This window comes from Falco naumanni, chromosome 5 (genome assembly GCF_017639655.2).
Source record: "Falco naumanni isolate bFalNau1 chromosome 5, bFalNau1.pat, whole genome shotgun sequence".
NCBI classification, from domain to species: Eukaryota; Metazoa; Chordata; class Aves; order Falconiformes; family Falconidae; genus Falco; species Falco naumanni.
In genome coordinates, this window is record NC_054058.1 from 66,054,348 (window position 1) to 66,080,910 (window position 26,563).

A 26,563-nucleotide genomic window follows, 5' to 3' on the forward strand; every position below is an offset into this window, starting at 1 on the left:
TTGTAAGGAGCTGTACTTCTAAGTTTGTTTGGTTTTGTAGTTTGGGAGAAGTGTGTATGCCTACCCCAAAGCAGTAGAGATGGCTTTATGAAAGAGCCATGTGCTTTTAAAAAAGGAGTTTCACCAAGGAGGACAATGATGCATAAGAAGTGAGTGGCAGATTTCTGAGTGAGAAGCAGCACTGAGAAATTGGGTGAAATTACTCACAGCACAAAGAAAAGGTAAAATGCATGGCTAGATACACAAGCAAGCATGCGAAGATGTAGGTGTAATAGACGTTATACTCATTCTTTAGGTAGCAGTAAGAAATCAACACTTGCTGTTTCAAAGGGTTTATTGCATGGAGAATCTCCTAATAACTGGAATATTCTAAATAAAGTGTTTGCTTCAAATGGCAGCACCATAGCAAAAATGTATCTATTACAGGGCTGCTAATAACCAAATGTTAGCAGTATTTCTTGACAGCAGGCTGTGGGTGTTTTTTAGTAAATCTGTGTTAAGTAGAAAAGGAATAAAAGCTGAAACCCAAATAGCAATCCACTTTGGCTACTGTTTTCTCACTCTAAGTATAGATGGATGCATTGACCCCAATCAGAAATAATTCTGGTTAGTAGAAGATAATGTGGAATTAAATGTGTATACATTTGTGTATGTGTTCCCAGAAAAGCTAATGATATGATTCCAAATGCTGAACATGTTCCCCACTCCTCTTTGTTAATACAGTGTTGCTTATGCTCTGCAATAAACTATTATGTCTGTGCTACTTCTGTAATTATATTTAATAATCAGCTCTCACAGTCCAATAGTATCAAACGTAGGAGTCTTTTCAACAAACTATGATAAATAGTTCCTTGCAGAACTGTTGTACTTGAGGAAGCTTTATGGCTCTCTTTGTAAGATTTGTCATTTTCTTAATGCAGCTTCAAAAAGCTTCTGAGCTTCGTTATGGACCTGTCACTGTATTTTTCCCTTCCCCCTCTGCCTGTGAGTGTAGCTGGGTAAATGAAGCTTAATGTGCCATTTCCAAGCACTGTGACACTCCTCCAGGGCTGGTTACATTTACTATTGCTAAAGTCTAAATAAGTGAGTTTTAATGAGCAGGAATGCTTGCTAATAGCCGATTCAGGTACTTAGCAGTCCATGTTATTTAACTGTGGTAGAATTACAGAACATAAATGGTCTGATGATTAATAGATGTACCTGCTATATATTGCAGCCTAATAGTTTTTGCCATTAAAGAACTATCTTAACATCTTTTGGTTTGGATGTGGTTGGGGAGAAAAGGACTTGCCTGTAGATTTGTATGACTGGTAACTCACACCTTAAAATGCTTTATATAATTTCACAACACCATCAATATATTGTTCCATAACATTAATGAACTCATTAGAGAATGGTGGTACTTGTGTACTTCAACTTTCTGAGGTGGCCAGCTCAGCAAATTTATTCTCTCTGCTTAGGACTGTCAAAAATAAATTAATCCCATCCTTTTAAGGTCAGAAATAAGACAGTGAATTAGATCTTAATCTCCCTTTTTCTCCTGTCCCGTTAATTTAGGGCAGTGGTAAAGGAACCAGTAAGAAAAGAGCTTGACTGTATTTTTTTAAACACTTCTGATTTGTGGATGGACAGGTAGCAGGAGGGGAAAAAAAAGGCAAAAAATAACAGATGAACAACAAATGAGCAAGAATGAAGAAATAATAGCATCCAACATCTGTTGTGGTTTGCGCTGAGATACTCCAGAAGATACTGCAGTATTTATGCAAATAGTATAAGGACTGTTTTGAACTGCCGCTAACAGGACATAGGCTGCTGGCCAGCAGGCTTGCTTATAGGGTCCTTTCTGTCTTTTTTCCTCTCCCATCCCATATTTCAGCCTGACATCATCATTTTATTGTGTTGGATCACAAGAAGTTGTCAGGACACAAAGGGAGCTGAGCAGTAACTTTATCCTTGACGAGCCAGTAGAGAGAAAGGCAGTGTCTATTTCAGCAGGTAGATTAAAAGACAATATGGGTGAATGTCTGAAGGAGATGCTGGCAACACCAGTGTTCTAGGTAGGGATGTTTTCGGAAGTTCCTGTATCCATCCAATGAAACCTCTCATAAAGAAAAGCAGGCTTTTCCAAAGTCATTGAACGCTGCCTCAGAGCTGGGTTAAAGTAGCTGCAGCATTTATTAAAGCTGGTTTCTGTTTCTATAGCTGGGAGTGTAGACAGAGGAGTCTGCATGTGCCTGTGGTACAGCATGTGGCCATGCCCAGTATCCCTCCTGTACTGCACAGCAGTTCAGCAAGACCTGACCTTGTGAGATTTCTGGTATTTGCTGCCTTCTGAGTGAAAAATACAGTAAGACTTCACTGCTTTCAAAACTGGAAGTAGGAAGACCTCAAAGCCTGAAAGCCTGGAAATCTGGGGGGGCGGGGGGGGGATGGGGGGGAGGGCTGTTTGAGGGCAGGGGTTGTGGGCTTTTTTTGTGTTTTGTTTTGTTTTGGTGTTTTCCCTGGTAGCTGCAAATGCAGTTCCTGTAGAAAAACGAGTTGTTTGCATATTGAATTAAGCAAGCAAGGCCATCCCCTTCCTAACTAATGTTAGGTCTTATAAGGTGCCTATATTTTAACATCTCGCATTGTTCCAGAAGTTCCCCAGCTTCACAAAACTTCAGAGATTCCTGTTTCTGCCAGTCTGCATTGGGTAAGAAAATGAGTAAGTGTTTGAATACATAACAGCTGAAGTATCCAAGTTGTTCTGATCTGTATTGTGAGACCAGGATGAGAAGCCATTTCCAAGCATGGCATTTTTTGGTGGAGAATCTCTCTGAAAAAAAGTTTAAATAAAGCCTCCAATTTTTTTGAGTGGATTCAGATTCAGATCTGTGTATATTAGTGAAAACGTTCAACACCATGGAATACCAAAGTTTTGAACTGTTAGTATGTGAAATTGGAGGGAGCAGGGGGAGAGCAAAGTGTGGGCATTCAGTGGAAAGCAGTTGTTAGGGTGGGTTTATCTTTCTGGTATTCATCCCCGAAGATGTCAGCATTTGACCCAACCAACAGCTGTTACACCACAAAAGACGCTTGTGCGGATGGTACATATAACTGCTCCCCGCACCCTACACAAATATGACAAAGTCTTAAGTATCAAAAGATACTTACTACAGCCCTGTACTGTTTCCTAGAAACTAAGGAAAGAATCTAGGCAATCGCCATCTATAGTACTTGAATAATTTTTATGTGTGTCTTCATATATCTTATGCATCCTTGTGATTATATGATTTCTTGGAGTTGTTTAGCTTGGAGAAGAGAAGGCTCCAGGGAGAACTTATAGCATCTTCCACTACTTACAGGGGGCCTACAGAAAAGATGGGGAGAAACTCTTTGTCAGGGAGTGTAGTGATAGGATGAGGGGTAAGGTAGGGGTTAGATTTAGATGAGATACTGGGAAGAAACTCTTTACCGTGAGGGCGGTGAGGCGCTGGCAGAGGCTGCCCAGAGCAGCTGTGGGTGCCCCATCCCTGGCAGTGATCAAGGCCAGGCTGGATGGGGCTGGGAGCAACCTGGGCTGGTGGAAGGTGTCCCTTTCCATGGAAGGGAAGTTGGAATTAGATGGTCTTTAAGGTCCCTTCCAACCCAAACCATTCTATAATTGCATGATTCTTCTGTGGAATTAACGCATGGCCCAGAGTTATTCTTTAGTTCTATATTTGTACAACTGAGTTTGACCTCAAATTACTGCTGAGACTTCAGGCATGATTCCCATCCTTTCCTTTGTACCCTCTCCTTCCTTTGAGGAAGAGATGGTGGTAACGTGTAACACTGCAGCCAATGGAAATGGTAGCATGAGCTGCAGGTCCGTCAAATACCGAATGTGCAAAATTTTCTACGCAGGGAGGATGCAGCAAGTTTAATGAGCATATGGGGAGGAATGTCTGCTCTGTTTTGGATGATCTTTCTTCTCATTTTGGAGAGAGACAGAGGGTATTTTCCTCCCACTGAGCTCACACAGCTCCCTGAGGCAGGAGCCTGTTCATCACTTCTTTTCTCTCCTTGTACTAACAGGGTGAGGATGCAGGAATTGGTACTGTGGTGGATTCTCCCACACGTTCTTCCTGCTGATTGCTGTGCCCCAGAGAGCCAAATTCTGTACCCGTGGTGCTTCCTTTCTTTGTTTCTGAGTCATTAACTTTCAAAATGCAGCACTTTCCTGAGAAAACACACGGCAACGGCAGTCGCTGTGCTGCAACAGCCATATCTGCACATCCACGATGGCAGGCTCTGACCTTGGAGCAAAGCACCAAAGTGAGATCTTTCTTCATTTCTTCTCTATGCCCTGGCATTTCTCCCTGATGACCCTGGCTAAATTGCATTCTATCTGTGCCCCCGTTACCAATCTATAAAATGGACACACTGCTGTGTGTCTTCCACCTATTCATTTTTATCTTGCGCTTTAATACCAGAGCAGAAGATGTAAGAGAGAGGAGCTTTCATCTGACGTCCTTGGTGGGTACTTAGACAAGAGGATAAGATCTTAGCTGGGATTTGTAGGTAAATAGCAAGGAGTGAGGATCTGGCCTGAATTATGCTTTAAGTTTTATAATACTGCTGTCTTCAAAGATGCTGAGGTACCAGGGGACTTGTTAAATCGAAACTTAAATTTTTATGAAATGTATGAAATAGCCACAATGACGAAGGCATGTTTTATTTGGGGTATTATTTGTATGGTGGATGTACACTGGACTTACACTGTTTTGCTTGCTGAATACACTGAGATTTCTTTCCTCCTTACCTAAGGAGGAATGAAAAATTCAGAAGTAGCAAATTTAGAATAGTGGAAAATGCAGCTTTTAAAAATAATCATGGGAGAAAACAACAAGCATGTTTGCTCATGTCCTTTATCTCAGTCAGCTAATCTTGCAGAATGTCAGCTTGTATAGAAATAGATTTTTACATATGAACTAGTTACATCACTTCCTAAAAAAAGAGTATTTAGCTTGTACTTAAATAGCACATTCAGAAACTGTTCATGCCATATTTCTGCTGCAAATATATGAGCCTTGTTAGGTAGCTAAGCTCTGTGAAGTATAAAAGGCAATGTATTTGCTGCTTACTGCATGAAAGATAAAACACTTCTAAAAGTATCAGTTTGAAACCTTTGTTTGTTTTTAATATCTTTATTTTTTTAAAAGATGAAATTGTTTTCTAACATTTTGATCTCTACTGGTCATAGGGAACAATTATAGGAAAAAGATATGCTAAAAGCATGTGATATAGAGGAAACAAAACCTTCTGTGGAATCCATCAAATTAGTCATAGCACACTGAATCCAAAATTGAAATCCCATATTTTATCCAAATGTAGCTTGTTTATTTTGCTGCACTCTAACAAAGCTGAGAAAGTATCCAATTTAAGACCGGTAAAATATCTTGTGCCTCACAACGGTATTTCAATACACATTATTAATTCTTCCAGGTCAATTCAGAGATAGTCCCCCATGTGATTTTAGGTAGAGCAGAGACAACAATGTGTCTTTGGAGGTGCCATTTTTCAGCTGAAATGTGAAATCAATGTCCTGACCGTTCGTGGTCATTAAAAATCCCATGGCACTTTTCTGCAAGAGTAGAGGCATTGACTCCCAAGTCTTGGTGAAATTCCAAACAAGTAATTATATTGCTCCTGATACAACTTTCTTTTAAAAGCTAATTTAATTTTTCTCTTCAGCTGTTCTCCCTTGCATTAAGTGGGAAACCCTTATTTTCTCTTTGTAAACTTTTATTTAGTTTTGCTTTATACTGATAATTCGTAGCCGCCTTTTCTCTTGCCACATCACTGATGCGTGTCTACACAATAGCAGTGAGCATGAGCACAAGCACGGACCCCTACAACTTAAAAAGCTGTTTATTGATGGTCTGGTTAAAAGCCATTGAAATTAATGGGATGTATCCCTTTTGAGTTGGTGGTCAGAGAAGTCATCATGCTGTAGCTGAGAGGCTGTAGTTCAGTGCTATGTATGTTTTGGACCCCTCTCTACCCTGTTTTTCTTGTGTTGCTGAGCGTAGTGTAAAGAGTTGGTGGTACAGTGTCTGCTCCCTGCCTACATGTAGGCAGAGCCAGGAAAGAGTGGTTGAAAGCATCAGATGTGGTGTTTGTTTTGGCAAGCCAGATTTGCCTGTGGGGCAAAACAAAAGAACAGCTTCATGGTTATGCAGTGTTAGGTAGAACTTCCTAGTTATTAACATTATTGCAATTTGTTAACACAACTTACCAGCACACTTGGCATATCCAGTTTGCCCATAGTGGGTGTCCCTGGAAAAATACGTATCCAAGTGATCCTCTCAAATACCTTATTTCTCTTCAACCTGTACTTATTTCTGTTCACAAATATATCCCTTTCAGTATGATTAATGCTTGTGCCAGGTGTATAGGACTCTGTTTAGTAAAGGACTGAACATTTCACCCAAACCAGAAATATCAGCTTTATATTAGCTTAACCTTTAGGATTTTTTTGTGCTTTATGGAAAATGAGGGTGAGTGGTAGAACTAACTGCTGCTTCGTGTCCTGGGGAATCAAAGGGATCATGGTCACTTGTCCTGGAGAAGACAGGACCTTCTAATCCTTCTGGCTGAAACAACTGCCAGCTCTGCTGCCTACAACCATGACCTCAGGGTTTGGATGCTTCTCTTCACAAGTTGGAAGATTCCCATATCCTGCATCTTGGGGGTTTTCTGCTTGCATTTGTGCTGCTTTCTTAATAGCACACCATACAGATCCCTTCTTCAGCTCTGCCCTTATCCTTATGTCCTTATCCTCATGTGCCTCCTGTGCTGTAGGCAGGCTTTATCCTCTCCCCAAAGTGTGAGATGGGAAAAGGAAGAATGGTGACACGCTTGCAGGAATGTGTTACTGCCTTCCTTTTTGCATCTCCCTCAGCACCCCGACAGATTGCTTAGTTTGAATCCATATGCTTTCATATTCACAACAAAAATTGTTTTCGATGGAGACTTAAGGCTTTCTAAATCACTGAGGGTCATGATCCTGCAGAAGAAAAAAATGTTTCTAAGCATAGTCTTGACTTGCATGGTTTGAACTCAGTACTTGCTAAGTTTCCTGGCATGCATCTAGCAGAATATACACAAAATTACCTCAGCTACCCTTTAAACCTCTGCCATCTCTTGTGCCTCAGTTTACATCTCTGCAGAAGCACGATGCAGAGTATTAAACTGGACTAATGTGTTGCACAGTTAAACCTCAGAGCTACCTGCATGTAGGTGGGTAACAACAGCTGCCAGTCAGCCTCTGAGAGAAGAGCACCATATGATTTCTCTATGAACAAAACATTTAATACAAACACAACACTTCCCAAATATTCTGAAGAGTTTTCCTGAACAACTTTCTTTAAACAAAACTAATAGGCAGTAAAGTCTGTTTGCTGATTTTTATTGCAGATCTTCCCACTTCCACTTCACTATAAGGTCTGGACTAAAATATTTATACATTTCAGCTTTGGTACACATCCTACTCCAAGCCTACAGGAAGGATTTCTCAGCCTATAGGGAGAAATGACAAAATGTGTGTGTGGTTCTTGGTTCGCCCACACTGGCTTTCTGGGCTTTGAGGGTAGCTACACAGTCCTTTCTGGAGGGTGAAGGGTTTCTTCAGGAGGTCAAAGCTCCTCGCAGGTCTAGTGCAAAATTTGTAAACCTGCAATTTGATTTTTTTGGAAGATCACATGTGACAGGGTAGCATTTTGGGGTGCAGACTTCCCACCCAGCACCCTCCTGGCTTCAACAGCACCTTCATCTTCCATATGTACGGATCATGCTGACCCAGATCAGTCCTGTGCAGCTGAACACAAAATTCTGGGAAATTGTAAGTGACCTTCCTGGAAATGCTGCAACTGCACTTAGTAATGTCACCCTCCACCTAACAGCTCTTCCAGGGTCTTTAGCCTTGTTCTCTTCTGTCCTTAGCGTTGCTGTGCATTAGCTTGTGCCGCTTACATTGGCACTGATTTCACCGGAATTCGGACCAGCCTTGGTGAAGCATTTACGTTTGTTTACATCCTCACTTTTTCAAGGTCATCCTTTTGTATTACAGGCAGGACGTGAAAATATGGGGTCTTATATTCGTTCTCCCTTTGCGTTGTATCGTTCTCTTGTTTTTATCCAAGAAAAAAAATATTTTTTTTTCTGTAGATACAGTAAATTACGAGTTATATTTATTGTATGTGGCATTTGGGAGTACTAGGGATCTGAAAATTGGTTGTATAAGTCTAGCTTCACTTTCTTGAAATACTGCAGAATGAGTACCCATTATCTTTAAGTAAACTTTAAGGGTTTTCTTGGTGAGTAATTTGCTCCATAAGATTTTCTTTTTTAAACTCCCATGAAAAATATTTATAGAGCAGTGTTTCAATTCCTGATATTTATAGGACACTTACAGTGGACATTAACCATCTTCAGCATTCCGTGTACCATCTATTTCCAGTGACATTGCTGGGATAATTGTGTTTGTTTTCTAGGAAAGTAATAGGTTTTGTTTAATAATCTAAAGGGATTCTTGATTTTTTTTACATGGTTTAAATGTTTACTGAGTTGGTGAGAAAGAGTGAAATCTTTGGATAGTTGGGAACTAATCAGACTTCTCCTTTACTTGTGAGTTTTAGAGTTCTATTTGAGCTTGATCCGTACTTCAAAAGTCTTTACCTTACATATTATTGTTTACAACAGGAATATGGTCTGACCAAATGTGAAACTGGCAACACAATTAATTTCATTAAAAATGTATATGCTAAAGGCTTGCAGTGTCTTTGTTTAACGTTCTGATCACATTCAGATTTTTTACCACCGTATTGACTATTTAATAATTGTTTTCATAATGCCAGCAGCTCTTGTAGAAAGGGTTATTTAACAAAAATGAAAATCCGTAGAAATTTAGATGCACCAATCACTTACTGCTCTGCTCAGAAGATGACAGTGTGTTTCCAGGTTAGCATCCCCTTTTAAACCCAGCTTCTTCTGCTTCTTGCAATACCCCCCTGCGATTCGCCTGGTTGTTTCTTCAAACTGGATGACCAACAGCTATTTTATAAAATATGCTCCCATACTCTAAAGCAATAAGGTTTGTGCTATTCTGTTATTAGAGTGATAATAGGTAGCTAAAGGCTAGGGAGTCCTTTTAGAAGAAGACACAAAGCAACACCCAGACTGACTGTTTAGTCCAGGTTCTTTCCCCAGAAAAGCATTTCAGTGAAAGGAGATGATGCCTGTGATTAGTGGTGGAAAGGAAAAATTTCGAGGCTGTTGGAACCATTTAGTGATCTGGTTCTTTAATAGGTTACAGAAAACGTCATGCTAATTCTTTGAACTGTATAAGTCATGAGTAGGGCTTGAAAAATGAGGTGGTATGATACCAGTGTGCAGAAGCTTAATGAAAATAAAATATCTAAAATGTACAGCTGTATCAAATTACCCCATAGAAGCCAAGTCTGTATTGCTCCACTCTAATTTCATTTTCTTATCTCTACATTCTCTTCCTCTTGCTCCTGGCTCTCACCTTTGATGTCATTTACATCATGGACTTTGTTCATCACAGGCACCTGCTGAGTATGTACCAGTCTGCCAGGGTGGGAGCTGGCTCTTCTGAGAGGGCTTAAATATCTGTTGCTGAACGGTGTGTGCAAGAAAAGGGTGTGAGCAAACTTTTTATTTTTTGCTTATTCCTCTTTGCAACCCCTGAGTGTGGTTCTGATTTGGGCCTTTTGAATCAAAACACTGGGAGGTTTAAGGCAACCTTCTGTGACAGGCAAACTGCACAGCTCGAAGATAGAGACTCAATGAAAATGCAAAGCCATGCATGTTTAGAGTGACCATTTTGTCTTCTCTGACACTGTAATGGAGTCTACAATTGCCAGTGTAACCATTAAGGAAAAAGCCTGGGTGTCACTGTGGGGTGCTCAATAAAAAAAAAAATAAATCAATAATTAAAAGACCAAGATCCTTGTAACTGCTCATGGTTCATATAGTGCTAAAAAGCATGGGGGATCCAGGACTAAAGAGGAGCTCTGAATTATTGTGGGTTTAAGTATAATAATTCTCTAGCTGCCCCATCAAAAAACAGTGGCTTCAGAGCATGGTAAAACTCTACAAGAGCCTTCAAAACTATCTTCCTTTTTTCTTTTTTTTTTTATTTCCTCTGTGGAGTCATAAAGACAATAAGCTTGGGAGTTCAAACTGTATTTATAGGGTTTATACCCTCACAACAAAAATGTGTAGGCTTGGTTTCATACTTAGATATCACTAGATCCATGGTTTTAGGAATTGTTAAGGCAAGGAAGATTTTGAGACCTGTCTTAATTACCTCCACCCCCCAAAAAAGATTAGATTACCACCATTACCACCACCACCACCACCTCCCCTGCGTGTAAAAGTGGATGGAAGATTTTCTGTTCCTCAGCTGTAAACAAGGAGAAGAGAGTATTATGTTGAGAATTGTCCCACACCTCAAGTTCAAAGCTACAGATGTGAAATTTTGCCATTTGGATCTCAGCTGAAACAAATAGTATATGAACCAGCTGCCTTCCATGCAGCAAACATAAACGTAGGACAGAGATTTCATAACTGGGTGAGCAAAGTGTGCGATGAGAGGGACCTCTGCTCAAGTGGAGGAAAATGAGCCACCTTAATGCCTCCTTTCTGGGTTTTTTTTTCAGTATTATACATGGGAAAGAAAGGAGAAACTGAGCTATCCAGCTGTTTTCCTGGTGTTTGGAGAAAGTCGAAGCAAATGTGCTGGGGAGGGGAGCAAGGACATATGGTGGTGGTTGTAGATCTGGGATGTATTTTAAGGACTGTGTGCATAGGTAATAATAATATATTTAATTGTTCTTTAATGTGACATGCCAGTTACAGTAGACCACTTTCACTATCTCATACTTAGTTTCCTTCAAAGTAATTGCAAACCTACAAAACAGATTCAAACAAGTAAAAAAAATAATCACATCTTTGGAAAATAAGTATTACCTAAAACCCAGTGTAAGAAGATTTAACATTAACATGGGTTTTTTTTCAGTGCATGACATGGTTATAAATCTGTCTAATATATTGCTTTTGCTGCAGCACTGAAAAAAGGGAATTTTTTCCACTGGAAAATTGGCCCAGTGCTACATTTTGGCTATGTAGGATCATGCAGAGCTGGCATTTGAAATGGTGATAATTTTATGCCTAAAAGATGAGTAATTGAACCATTGAGAACTTTATTCTGATGAAATCCTTAGATCACACTCCATCATCTGTTTTTCACATTCTTTTGTATATGATCGTGCGGACACCACATCCGCAAGTGACATATTTGCATGTAAAGCTGCGTATATGTGTCTGCACTCCTATAAAATACAAGCAGTATAAAGGTGTCTTTAAAATTTTATAGCTTCTTTAAACAGAAGCTAATTTTCCCTCGCTTTGTGTCTTTCAGAGAGACTGCCACAGAGTTATCTGGAACATTACCAAGGTAAGCAAGTTGTTCTGAACTGCATCTGTGTATCGATGTCTGGAAGGTGCTGAAAGAAGCACGACTTTTTGAGCCAGTACATGATCCTTTTCCTAAGGAAAACTACTGGGATACTGAGAACTGGGGGTGCAGGGAGGGGAACACACAGAGCATGCCACAGGCTGACAAAGGGCTGTGAAATACTGGCACAACCAAAAGTACAGAGCTTGAAGTGACACATCCAAGTTGCTCTGAGGCTTAACACAGTTGTGCACCTGATGAGAAAAATCCCAGATGTGGCTTCCTTCCAGCTGTGCAATTATACCCGTTGCAGGTGGTTTGGCTCTTGCTTTAAATTTCACCTGAGGGATGAGTGGAGGGAAACTTAGGAGGCAGGAGGAAAAAACAGTGTGATTTTAAGGCTTTTTCATTTGGAAAGCAGGAAAGCAGCTTAGACCAAATTCTTCTATGCTGAGAAAGCTTTTCATAAAATAATAGAACTAGACAAGACTCCCAGGCTGCAAAAGAGGTTTTTGAAGAGAGACCTGCCTACAGATTGTCAGAGGATGCAATAAAATGCTGTAATCATGCAGATAAAGAAAAGGGTGGAGAGAAGGGGAAAAAAATATCTCATATGGTAAGCTGTCACTTAGCAGAGATGCTTGGTGAGGAGAAATAATGGTGCTCTCAGTCATCTTGCATCTTCTGCCACCAGTTTTGCTCTCTGAGGAACAGGGGGTTTTAATGGGGTCATGGTTTTGCGGGTTTTTGTTATCCTGTGATTAATACCAGCATTGTAGTTCATACAGTATATAATGTAAAAAGAATATTTCAACAAGAAAGTCAGTTTTCCTTAAGCATGGTAGTACAGGGAAGTTATTTCTGCTTCTAAGGCAGAGAAAAAAATGTCTTCCTGCCTTTTTGGTGCATGTAGTGTGTATTAGTTGGCTTGTCTGTATTGACAAGCTGTAAAAACGTAGATTTTCTTTCTACATGATGCAGTTTCCCCCCTCTGTAAGGTATCGCTTTCTTCTGTGGGTAGAAATTTGCGTGATTTATATCAGTTGTTCATTTATTAGATACGTTTCTTTTTAAGACATACCATCACTTATATCCTCAGTTGAGCAAGCAAATATTCTGGTGAAATTTTGCCAAGCCTTTGAAGTGCTGACCAGTGATCAGGCCTACCTGACATGTAAAAGATTTTATTCACCTTCATTGAAAACTAATTGCAATTCTTAATATGTATTAAAAAAAATAAAATTAAACCAGGGATTCAACAGAGCAGCTGTCTCCTTGATTGGGAATGTCAATAACAACACTTAGCTGAATCTTTTACTTGGTTTAGTGCTAAAATATTTCCAGTTTGACTGCATGCCGCAATTGATTAGGTATTATATGACTAATACACTGGAAACATGAAGTCCTTTTACTGCAGAAATGAATTTCACTTTAAATTAAAGTTAAAATGAGAGAGATGGGTTCTTGAATAAACATCCAGTTTCATACTTGCCATTAATGATTGCCTAAATGTGTTTTTTGAATTATTACCACAAGGCTTTAATTTCAGCTGTGGCAAGATGTCACAGGTGAAAATCAGATTATACCAGCGCTGTGCACGAGGAATTGTAATTGTGTTATAAATATTAAAACCAGTGATCTTGTCTTGATTTAAAACAAATGTTTACAGCTGTGCGCAGGTTGGCTAGTCCTCAAGCCTTCTTGGGGATTCACCTGTTACTTCATTTCTCTAAACAAGCAGTTCCTTGCGGGGTTTTAATCTTATGTTGTGATGTATTAATCTAATATTTTTTGTTCTTCTCTCAAACTTCAAGTGAACCATTTTGCTATTATTAATTCATAACAGTGAAACAGTCTAATTTCCACACCAACACCACATCTTCCACCTTCACTCTGCAACTACTTTATAGCATATAACATTTTAGGTGTTTCACCTTGAAATGATGAAACTAATAAACACTTTTCCATAGTCACTGTGCTGGTTATATTTTGTCCAGTGGGGCAGAAAAAGCCCTCTGTGTACTAGAAATCTAACTCTCACCTGTGCAGGCAAATATGATGCCTTTTCTCAGGGCACTAATGAGTTGTGGATGAATTTGTGGCCAGGACTGATCAAATCCGTTTCAAGCATTCGTAAACCTGGTGAAAGGGTTTTCACTGCACGCGATGTAAGTGTGAGCAGATGTGTCTGTACGTGGAATATTTTGTCTGACTTTCAGGAAGGTTTAGGCACTAGTGGCACTATTTTTTTCTTTTTTGTCCTTAAAAAAAAAAGAAAAAAATTAAAAACATTCTCAAAAGCTCCTTCTGAATTTTACATAGTTGCATTAAAGAAGAGAATTTAGGGATTTGCTCCCCAAATCCCTGTAAATAGTCAGAAGTTACAAAAGAGATTATTTTGACTGTTTTCTTGTCTCCTATAGTAACCAAGAGAAGTTACATATGTGCATTTCAAAAAAAGCAAATATAACACAGTGCCTTGGTAAATGGGGACTTTTTAATGTAGTCATTCCCCATTAAATACTGCTGATTGTTCTCTAATGATTATATTTAAGAGGAAGAAGAAATTACCTTCTTGCCACCAAAGAATGTGTGTCATTGATAGGCAAAAGTAGAAAAATCTGAGTTGGTGGAAAGCTAATAGATTAACTTTGCCTGTAGAAAAATATAAAAATATTCAGCACAATTATATTGTGTCAGTTCTAATTTCCCTGTTATTTCTGATGGTTTGGGGAAGTTCAGGCTAGAGAAGGAATTGAAAATTTAACTTAAAATATGATAAAGAAGTTTTACAATTTTTATATTAAATGACATCTATGAATGTATATTGTTTTTTTTCGAAGAAGGGCTTCTTGTGTGTAACAGCACATCAAAGAACAGATCTTCACAAGGAAAACTTTATAATAATATTAAGTTGTTCATTGCATGACCTATTTAGAGTACTCAGATACTTCTTGTTGTAGACTACATAATTAAATTTTAAATGGAACATGATAAAGAAATTATACTGGTGATCTCTAGAGATTTGAATACCCTATTTGGATCTTTACAAGAGTGTAGTGAAGGCATACTTTAAAATTTAATAAAGGACTGGCCTATTTTTTTTGCTTTTAGATGTTCTATAGCTGCTATGGCAGTCCTATTTCAAACTGTATTTGCTCTCAACATTACATAGATGGAACCTGTGATAACAGGCGAAACTAGAAGTATTAGAGGAAATACAGCTTAACTTGAGAAATTCACCATTTAAATGTGATACAGAACAATTAATGAATGCAGATAAGCTCCTAACATCCTGTGGTACCTAAGCTTGTAACCACCCTTTCACAGACCAGGATCAGAGCAAAGCGGTTTGAGAGGAGCAGTAAATTAATGAGGTGGAGTGCTCAAGCACAGTGCAAAAGCCCTGTGGGCATGAGGGAGATGATGTTTGTAGCTTAAATGAGAAAATACTCAGCTTCAATATCAAAGGAATTATTTCAGTCTCTAGCCACTTCTGTTTGTTTCTGCAAAAGTTACTTTATATTTAAAGAAGAACAAATATTTTAAATATTGACTAACCGCATGGATTGTTTATTTGCTTAATACTAGGTTAATAATCATAACAGAAGTAAAAGCTGGGATACTTTTCTGCTTTTATGTAGTGGCTCGATTTTGCATTTCACTTGGGGGGGGCAGGGTGGGAGTAACATTTAAACAGGCACTTCCTCCTCTAAGCTGTTCTTGTTTACTGTTAAAAAAAAATTCAAGAGAATAATTTGCATAGATCTTTTTCATAGAAAAAAATGTAGAAAGATCATTGCAGCCCCTGCTTAAGTCTTGAGCATTAGTCAGGAAAACTTGTATTTTGAGGTAAAGGCCATCTTTAAAACTGTCATTTAGCAATTTTTTTAGAAGGGTGGGAGGAAATTGGCAATAAAATGGCATGGATACACTGATGTAAAAACAACCAAGTATGTTCAAAATGGAAATTTAAATCTTTAGCTTGTCTTAGAGTTGTAATAACTTACAGACTTTGTATATTTTAAATGAGTGGTCTGGAATAGGGTATAAATTTTAAGTCCCCTTGAGCTGGGGTTTTATTCTCCACCTTTCCATAAATTCCTTTAATAATTCTTAAGTTCCATTTACTGTAGAGACTTAATGTTCTTGCATGGCTACAGCATTTTGAAAATAGAATTTAAGTACTGAAGTCACTTTGGTACTTTTGAAAACTGTTAACGTGCAACTTCACCATTATTTAAATCTAATGCAACTAAGCTTTTATCTAAAGGGAAAAGAATTGACAACCCACCATATGACAAGCAAAATGAAATCTCTTGATCACTAACTGTCAGCAGTCTTTCTCATACCATTGTGTTAGGGAATGATATGTCTTCCAAGGAGCTAAGTACACAAGGTTTTGAATCATTTCTGTCTTGACAGCCTAACACAAGTAACTACTTGTAAGTGCTTGGATGAATTATAAAATCTATGTGGCTCTGTAGAGTGAATTAATAAAACATCTATGGGCATTTTAATTACTATAAAATGAAAAAGATTTTTCCCTGACAGTAATAGGGGCATGGACTAAAGACCTACTTGACATCTCAATTGCTGTCTTCACTGTTTTTACCTGGGTGGTGGGAGCTGGTGTTAGCTTCTGTGTTTGTTGTCCTGGTTCCCTTCCAGTTGAGGTCTTCTGCTGAGCAATTTCTCTCTCAGAACACCAGGTTGTAACTTTTGCCCCTCGTGTTTTATATACTGTGGAAGTCCTCTCATGTTACTGGTGCTGCTTTGCCAGTCATGGCAGGCTTCAACACCCGTTCGCCTACACCATACATGTGTCTGTGCCAATCTACAACAGAATTTTCCTTACCTTGATGTAATATTTACCGAAGGTGTATTCTCCCTTAAATAAAGCAGGGGTTTGGCATAGTCCATTTGTGACCCTCTCTTCTAATGGAGAAGTTCTGCTTTCCACATCCAAACCCCTTATCAAAACTCACTTTTGTTTAGAGACATATAAATAATAGGTCAAGAAAATGTTGCTCATCCCAGGTGGCAGGCAGTGGTAGCTGATAACATTAAAACTTCTTGAATGTCAAATTATACGCAGCTAACCAGAGTTAGTCTTTGGAAATGATACCTTGTATCTTTTCTGCAGCCACATCATTATAAAGAAAAGAAGAAGATTCCAGCTCTCGATATTTAAATGCTCTCAAGTCAACTGTCTTAAAGAGCAGTTTTTCCATAATTTGGATGCCTGCTGTTTTCTGAAGAAAATCATTATTTTAAATTGAGACTTCAATTTAACTAATCACTCCCTTTAATAATTTTTTTAATTATTTTTATGTTTGACCTTTCTCTATGCCTCTGATGCTTATTTCAAAATACTAATTTTTTCCATCTAACCTTTGAGCTGTTTTTTCAGTACTGCAAGCAGGGCCACCTGTTATTACCCATTGTGTGTGCTGTATAGGAATACCCTGATGTTTGGTGCTGTAATACAAATTACAGTAATTATTTGGGATAGTAACAAGCTTGATGTTACTGTAAGTGAATCTGGGCTTTTTGAGGAAATAATACACAAGTACTCTCTCCACTATTCTGATTTTTATTTTTTTCTAAGTAAAACTTCAATATCATTAAATTGTGACATGGAGTTATTCCTTCTAGTAGCTGTTGGCATTTTTTTGTTGTTGTTGTTTTACATCCATTTTGAAATATAAGTTTTACAGCTAATGTTAATTTTAAAACACACTTATGTGCAATGTGATCCCTTTTTGAAGAGATATTTTTAAAATCTTAAGAGGAGCCTAAGGAGCATAGAGGTGATTATCCATATGTGCTTACTGATGTCTTGCATTCAAAAATTACTAAGATACCAACGGCAGGATTTACATTGCCTAAATTTAGCTATCACAAATGTCCTCAGTCTGAAGAACCAGGGAAGAAACGAAGAGAAATAGGTGCCTCATCTCAGGACAGGGTGAATAACCTTGGGGAATTGTTTTTCTTTCTCCATTGCCTGAAAGTGGAGCCTGGGGGAATAGTGTAGGCTCGATGTTTCACCTGATGATAGCTTTAATTTAAGGTGAGTTCTAGCAGCCTGAGTTTTATAGGTGTTAAAGTGCCAAGTGACGTAAGCCAATGCCTACTGAAGTTTTGAGGACATTGGCATGTCTAACCTCAAAAAACTTTTGATATTTGGTACTGAATTCCTAAATATAGACCCTGAGAAGGGGGGCGGAAAGTCAGACAAAAATGATTGTTGGACTTGATATGGCTCTGACCCAGAAGATGGTAACTCCTCTCACAGAGCAGAGTCCTCAGAAATCACAGCTCGCAGTCTTGAAACAGCTCCTAATTATATGTAGCCTTTGAATCTCAAAACAAGTGTAAGTGATTTTACTCAGTGACCTGGGTTTTGAACCCACAACCATTTTTCACCAGCAGTTGTTAGCATCCCTCAAAAATGCTAATGGAACCGACAGCAGACCTTTATCTTAAAAGTCTGGTAAGGATTTTATTTTTATTCCCTATTGTAAACCTCTAAAACTAGAGACATATTCCTTTCTTTTTTTTTTTTTTTTTTTTTTTTTTCCCTGTTATTCACCTTTACCAGACTTCCAAGTGACTTTTTAACTCAGCTTACAAAGTGCTGCCATCCAAACATACCCAATAAGGATAATGCACGGCAGAAATGAAAGGACTCGGATCTCTTAATTTCCATTCCTGAAGGTGAATTCCAAGATCATGATTATTTTTATTTATACAGTGCCTAAAGAGTGCTAAATACTTTATGGAACAAATAAAAAGACCTCTCGTAAAAGGCATGTGTTCCTATAATCTAATTTTAGTCTCAAATCAGGCAGTACGAATGCTAAGCAGCAGGGCCTGAAGAAAAATGGAAGGTATACGAGGGCTACGCTAATAAGACTGAGCAGTTATTTAGGTTCATTACCTGTTCCACTTAGTAGCCCTGCAATATCTTACTGGTTTAAGTTAAATTTACGTTGGTCTGTGGAGAACATTTGACTGACATGGGAATGGCATTTCTTGGGTTTGCTCAAAAGAGCCTTTGAACAACAGTTTGAATGAGGATAGGGAAAAGGACCATTACAAGTGGATTTTGAGAGGTCACTCCTGTGTAAGAAACAGCAAAGGAAACCACTTTATAATACACCTTTTTCCCCTCCTCACTTTATTTCTTAGCTCAGTTGAAATACTTGTGCTCCAAGTTAGCCATTTGAGTGCATCCTGTGCTTAAGTGTTATTTTACCACTGAAGATCATGAGAACAACATTATTTAGAAAGTCAGTGCGAAGGATGAAACTTTGTTTCACATAAATATGCATTTGTGGTCGGGGGGTGGGGAAGGTGTATACGCATCGGCTTCTGGAGAAGCAGGCCAGCAGCTGAGGTCAAGGAGAGCTCTGTTAACACAGCAGAGCTGAGAAGCTGTCTCTTCTTTGCTACAGCATAGGCAAGGCACATATCATATGGTATGGTGTATATATATATTATTATATAACTTGGAGTATTTGATGTTTTATAAATAGAAATGAACTGCTGATATACAGGATTATTTGTGTATCGTTCTTACTGTTGGTCCCAGAAAAGCAGGAGTGAGATACATGGGTGGAACAGTGTCAGGAAACTGGCACTGATGCTCCTACAACAGCAGAGACCCTGGTTTAGTGCTCTCTTCAGCATCCTCTGCCCTCTGAACATTGCTTTTACTTATGAAATAATAGCATTGTAACATTTACAAAAATTCCAAAAGATTTGCTATGAATTGCAAGCAAAACTTAGACAATTCTTAGTGAATTATTTCAAGAGGTTTTAAAAAAAAACCCACCCAAGAACCCAACATATTCCCCACTGCTCAAGTTTAACAATTTATACATCATCTACGTTATATTAAAAATATTTTTACTGGAGTCCATAAATGTTACACGTTTTTAAAAAGGAATGATCACAGTGAGACTAAATACATTACATAAAGCCAGGCGCAAGACCTGCAAGCAGTAATTGGTAACTGATTTTTATTTTTTGAGGGCACTGACTTGAGATTCCTCCTGTGAGATGATGCAGATTTACCTGTCTGTATCTCGCCATTACAAGCGGGCAGCCCTGAAAGATTTTCTGTGGTCAGCAGCAGAAGAACGTGAACCCCAAACTCATGTTCAGAGCAGTGTCTCGTAGCAGCGCTTCTCTTACTAGTGGTGATGTTTTGCTGGTTTGGAGCCACTGAGGACCTACCCCACTTTCTGTGTACATTCTCCCAACGTATTTTGCAAGTTGTGCCCTACACAGCGCTTCTACAACAGCAAAGTGCTGGCGCAGCGCTTCTCTTAGCTGGATTATGATGGAAATATTTTTCATTCAGACCCTTGGAATTTTTACAGCTTTTGCACCATTTTCTGCAAGGAACATTTAAACCTTAGCAAAGCAATGATGTTGTAGAGTGGATGCAGATCGTGTCTGCCATAATCTAATCTTAATGAATGTCCGTGGAGAAAGGAGGAGGGAAAAAAAGATACTAGGCTTCACCTAAAAGAAAATAGAGAACTGACTTTCAACTCTTTCTGATTGTTTTGCTTCCGAACTTTTAGATGCTAATCTCACAACGGTTCACGTGCCTAATTTTGGAGAATAGTCCTGCTGATGTCAAAGTGATTACACAAGTCAGTGCAATTTTAGCATGAATATTGCTGCTTACTCATTGCTATGAAATGAATATCATCTGATTTGATCCTGACTTTGTGACTAAGACATATCTACTCGATCAAAAAAGAAGAATATACACATAGAAACTTGGGTTTGGTAGCATCTTCTTGAAACATGAACTGAGAATGATAAAGTGGAAGCTTAAAATAAGGGCCTAAAGGGCTACTAATACTATTTAGATACACAGTTTGGGTTAATCAAAAGTACTGGACAACTGCAGGTGCCCCTGACTGGTTCAAAGGGCAAGTGTGCTTTTCTGAACCAGGCTATTAATTCAAGTTCTTAAAAGGTAGCTGTGACATTTAGGAAATCTACTAGGGCTTGGTGCCCAGGACCTCATCTTTTAACTAGAAGTTAAAAAAATTATTTTCTTTATTAAGATTTTTCTGTTGGGGGGTACAGAGGCACCTGCCCTATTGTGCTCGTGGATGCAAAGAAGGCTGTGGCTTATTTCAGTCAATGGTAGCTTGCATTCCAGGATCGCATGGTGAAGTAAGCAGAAGTTCCTACAAGTGAAGTTTTATTTAACAAAAATGAATTTTTTTTATTCATGTCATGAGTAATTGAATCCCCAGATGTTCTCATTCTGTATCAATGGCTGGGGACAATATGACTCTAGATAGACTGTGACAACATGAATTGATTTCTTTCTCTTTTTCTTTTTTCTTTTTTTTTTTGTTTGTAATTTTAAACCTGCAAAAGTGACTAGTTTTTTGTGGGTTTTTTTTGTTTTCGTTTTTTTTGTAGCTGATTGCTTGGAGCTGACATTACAGGCTGTGCAGCTGTAAGAAAGACCTTCTCATTTTCATTGAGAGTAAATAAAATAAAATATTGCAGAAATAGCATTGCTTTTCCCTGGTCCTGCCCCTGCAGACATAAACAGAGATAACTTGGATAAAGCAATTGAATTTGGAAAGGCATTCGCAAGGTGAGATGTTTGCTGCTAACACTGAATATTCAGAATGTAATAATAAAAGTAATCATGTTACAAAAAAGCCACCTGTTACGTTTTCAGTTTTTATCTAAAGCATGAAGTTCACTTTTTTCTTTCTGAATTTATAGCAGAGATGTGGAGTCCAGCTCCTTAGAAACCTTACTATATTCAAGGTAGCAATTCCTTATTAAAGTAGAAAAAGACCACACTCACTAATGTTTCTAAAGCTGTTAAAGATTAATGTTTCCATGAAGGAACAGAAGTAGAAAAACTTTTAAGTGCTTGTTAAGGCATGCACACACAGCGCATACAAGCAATAAGTCTGTTTTGCTGAACTATGAAATTACACTGAGTAATTTCTCTAATAACAGAATAGATATTGCACCTATGACCCCAGAGGAGCTCTGGGCTCAGTGCAGCAGCCGGCCCTGGCATCAGCAGAAACTTGTGCAACCAAAGCACGGGCTGCATGCTGAGCGGTGGAAAGACAAGGAAAAAAGGTGGCAACAACAGAAACTTGACATGCAACTTGTGAATGTTCTGGCTGATTTAAAAATTCAGAAAATGATTAATGATGAAGGTATTTTATTTATTGATTTCGCCCCATGACCTATTCTTGAGAGGAACTGCACAGTTGTGTCCAGAGCTGTGTGTTTGGCAGCTGCTTCCTACTTCCAAAGAAAGCGTTCAATCCACTATGAACATACAGTAGCAGAAACTTTTAATTGGCATTTCACGTTAGCTTTCTTTTATAGCTGTGATGCAGTAGTGATGCTTTTCCTCTGTGTTATGGAGAATGCCTGTGGAAATAATAGTTCAGTAGCTGGAGCAGGAAAAAAAAACCCACAGTATCCCTCAGGATGTTCATGACTGAACATGCAGAAATGGGAAATCATATAAGAAAAACATTCAGTTAAAGCAGCACCTTATATCTTCTATTTCAAAACTTGCAAGGTGAAATAGAGTGATGTGGTTTAAAGGGGATATTGATTTGGCTGAGTTATGCATGAACTCATGCCACAACCCCAGTACTTCTCCAGTCTCTGAACCTCTTAAAATTAATGCAGGGGTTTAAGATTGATTGATTGAAGTTTTTTTCTGTAAAAAACAGGGAGTCTGATGAATGGCAAGAACTGGAGGTGATTAAAAAAAAAAAGTTATTTTAAGACTGAGAAAAACTTTGTCAGTTGTACTTTCTTGTAGTGCCATATATTAGAGCAAGGCAGCAAGAGACTTTACCTCATTTCTTCTCCCTTCCAGTTTATCTTGTGAGTGATTGACTTTCTTCAGCAGCTCTATCAGGTAATGTGACATAAATGGGAAATAAATTCCCATCATGAATTTGTCTCACGGTGCGAGGGACATAAGAGACATTTTAAAGATATTCACCCATTTGAAAAAAACTCAGAGCTCCAGCAGATGTTGAAAATCCAGTGCTCAAGTCTGGGTTGCTGTTTTAATGCGGGTTTTCAAATTTTGATCTGAAGTAGGTGATGTTTTAATAACTTGTGGAATGCTGGGGGACCTTGGTGGTGGGTGCTGGATAGCAGACAACATGTGGCAGGAGCTGTTTATCTTTACAGCAGCGTAAGATTCTTTAGGAGGAAAGCCAGTGGTTCATCTCTTTGCCTGGTATTACCTAGCAGCTGCTTTGAAAGGCTGGCAAAGTCGAGAAAGGGCAGCTATGGAAAAAAATACCTGCAGGAAAATCCTCTCGGCCCCTACCCGAACCTCTTTCCACAGGAATAAGATGCTTTGTATTGTTGTTTCCTGTGGGGTTTAGGGCTTTTATGACTTCTTGATATTCTACCTTTTCAAGAGATACAGTTGTCCAGTTATCTTCTGACTTTCAGCTGTGATGCTTTCTTTGGATGAACCAAAACCGAAAACATGTTTCCTTTTATAAATTCAACTTTGGATTAACTTCATTCCGTGAGACAAGGCACAGATGTGAAGAATTATGGTTAGAGCTCACAAAAACAATAAATAAGGAAAGGCCTCAAATTCCTGTTTCTTATTTGTTTTTCTTCTTTTTCTTGCTTGCCTGTATTCCGTATGCATCAAAGCTGGTTTCTTCTGACCTTCTAGAGGTTTGTAAGATTTATGGTGTCTATGAATCTTATGGTGAATCAAGTCTAATATAAGAAAAATTAACTGTCCAAAGCAAAATGACACACAAAACAAAAGCCCAAATTCTCCACCAAACCCTTCTTTGGTATTATTCTGCCCTTGCAAGAACCTCTCAAGTGTAGGTAGGTAGTTGCATGTGATTTTCCTGTATCCAGTACTGCCTGTGCAATGCTCACCAGTGGCCTGCTGCTCTCAGGCATGCAATGCATTAGTCACCTTCTGTTTCTCTCACCCTGTTTTTTAAATCTTTCATACATGTAGAAATTCTCAAAATGTGCTTCCCCCAAAAATATCTGCTCTAACCACCAGCCGCCTTTAGTGGTATTTCCTGACTGAAAAAAGGGGATTTTATCACATCTCCCATATATGCTTTCTGGTGCTGAGACTTGATAACTGAGATACAATTTTAGAATGACAAATCCCCCAGGGAAGCGTGCAGATGTACTGTGCAAAGATACTGACACTTTGTGCTTTATTTGTAGGAAGGGTATGAACACTTTCTTCCCTTCTTTTTAACAGAAAAGAATATTACATTAAAAAATAGACTTGTTTCTCTTGTAAAACTCCTGAAGAATATGTCCAAGTTGTGGCTGAATGATGTACACGTTAAAATGGTTCTCTGCCACGCATCAACCTAAAATGTGGAAAAGATACCTGGTAATTGGTGATCTCATTGTCTCCTTTCTTTCAGCTAAATCTGTAGCCTTTTGAATGTGAAGTGAACACTGCAGCTAGGGAAATTCAGTGAGATGCTAGTAAAGGATGCTATTGATGGCATGCTCCATACTGGAAAGCTGTCTTGTTATTGAATGTTAATGTGACTTAGATATGTAAATTATATTCAAGATTTCATCAGTAAGTCTTTAATATATCTAGAAACTATCTTAAAGCATTTAAATAAAATGTTAATTGAAAGTATGGAATACTGTTAGCAAGCTCTTTCAAAGAAAGCTTCAATTCAAGGCACGCAACAAGGAAGCAAGTGCTCTGATCTAGTCAAACAGAACCTCCCATGGTAAAAACCTATAATTGTTTTAAAGTTCTTTAAAAACCTACATCTCTGTTCTCATCTCATCCCACACACTGTGATATTCCTTATGTTCCTCACTCTCCTTTCTCAGAGCTGACTTTCTTTGTAGCCTTCTCCCACTCCCAGCGTGTGCTGCCTTCTCTCACCTCCTACGCATGGAGCTGCCTCCTGCTGCCCATACACCAAGCACTTTTCTACACATCTCAGCCCTTTCCTTTCTTTGAGCTTGTCTGTGTCGAATTCCCCGTGAAGCTATCAGGATGTCTTGCCCTGCATCAAAATCCAGAAGGTGAACTTTGTTTCCAAACCCAGGAAAGCTTGGTAATAAGCCAAGCAATGAATTTAGATCTTCTGAGAACATCATCAGATGGAGCAAATGACTGATCTTTATATTTAAAAATAAAACAAACCTATTTTAAAGAATAAAGAGAGAGTGGTTAAGCTACACTGCATCTGTCTAGTGCTTATGGAAATGCTGTCACAAGTGGCAAGGCGGTTCTCAGGCAATGTTGACTTCAGTGGTTCAACTTCAACCAACCCAGGTCCAATTCATTAACAAAAGCTTGATATTAGTCTGAAGCACTAGATGTGTGGGAACACAGAAGCACGAGCATCTCTTGCTGCAGCACTGGTTTTGATTGCTACTCCTTACCTACTCATTAAGCAGAGGGACTTTGGAGGTATTTGCTGTTACCTTCCTATCTGCAGATGGTCTGCAACAGTGACAGCAGATGTTCCAAAAGCGAACATAAAGGGAGGTATTATCACTTCTTAGCTATGCTTACAAATTTGTGACAAGGTTACTATTTAAAGTATGTTCTTTTGTGACTGCACGAAATATGTTATTATCTAAATTTTGCTGGATTGATGGAGGGGGCATCAAAGGGATGTGGTGCAGAGACGTTTCTCTGCTTTGGAGTGGTTTCTTTCTTCCAGAGCTTGTATGAATCTCGTAGGTTTGGGCAGAGGTTGCATGGATTAATACCATAACCTGTGACTTGTGCTTCCATGACTGGGGGGCAAATAAGGGCAGCCGCGTGATAGTGTTCAGCTGACAGGAGTTTACTGAATAAGGCTGAAGAAGCGCTTGAGTTGAGTTCAGGAAAGACGTAGTTCTACACTGAAAGGCAAAAATTAAGTTGAAATAAAGTGCATTTGATTTTTGCATGTTGAATGCATATCTGACAGTAGAGGAAAACTGCCATCTAGAAATGATTTTTACAGTCTTTTTTCATAAATCACTACAGCCACAGATCAAAGGAACCTGGGATATTTTTTTTTTTTTTTTTTTTTTTTTTTTTGCTACATCTTGGGGAGGCCACTGCAGGACTGGGAAGCTCTTGCATGGCTCCTGACCATCTCTCCAAGTGGCAGTGACTCAGGCAGGCTGTGCTGCTTGAACTGCGATGCCTCACGGGTATGACCAAAATGCACAACCCACCTGGGCAGGACCCAGCTCCTGAAGGTGTCAGGATCTTATTAACCCAAACCATACATGAGGGGTGAAAGCTAAGGTCCTGCCCATGCTCTTCCAATAAAACCTTCCATGCTTTTCTAATAAAAGCTTCTCAGTTTCAGTGTGTCCTTGCTGTTGTGTTTTACTTAAAATGATTGCCATTGAAGATTTTTTTTTTTTGGCTTTGCACCTCACCTATAAATGGAGGTTTCTGACAGCTTTTTCTATGGGAAAAAAAGAGAAAAGAAGAGAGCAAATGCATGTAATCAAAAATTTAAATATAAAATCTAAACTTTTTGGTAGGGAAGTGAAAATCTGAACAGCTTTATTTCCATGGGAAACATGTTGAGTTTCCAAGTGGTTCTCCACTTGTGTGACTCATTGCTGGTGTTTATGCTGTTCCCACTTGGCTTTGAAACAGTTCCCTAGCTTCTCAGGTGAAGGGATTCATCCCACAGACCTTTACGGATTCATATTGGAATGAGCTGAATCATTCATGTCTGTTTTCACTGCTGACTTGAAGGGCATCTACGCAACAGGGTTCCCATGGAAAAGTCCATGTTGAAGACAGGTGAAGTTAAGGGGGAAAAGTTTTGTTGTTGTCTTTGCCTCGTTTTAGAGAGGCTGTGATTACAATTATTTTCTAGAAATAACATGGGGAGTGGGGAGCAGGAGTGGTGTACGTGTCCCACCGCGTGGTACCATTTGGCAAATCACACAAGTTAGGCTGATGAATTGAAGACTACGGTAAACTGAGACTGTGTTGTGTGGTTTTGAGCATTAGATGCTAATGAA

At 38.8% G+C, this 26,563-nt stretch overlaps 1 protein-coding gene across 2 annotated transcripts in view; it reads left to right on the top strand.

Moving 5' to 3' along the window:
- CELF2 (CUGBP Elav-like family member 2) overlaps nucleotides 1–26,563 on the top strand; it is a 376,931-nt gene that overhangs the window by 56,345 nt on the left and 294,023 nt on the right. For both annotated transcript variants that reach the window (XM_040595111.1, XM_040595113.1), the window contains exon 2: nucleotides 11,468–11,503. In XM_040595111.1, coding sequence (XP_040451045.1) covers nucleotides 11,468–11,503 — 36 coding nt within the window. The remainder of the gene's footprint in view (nucleotides 1–11,467; nucleotides 11,504–26,563) is intronic.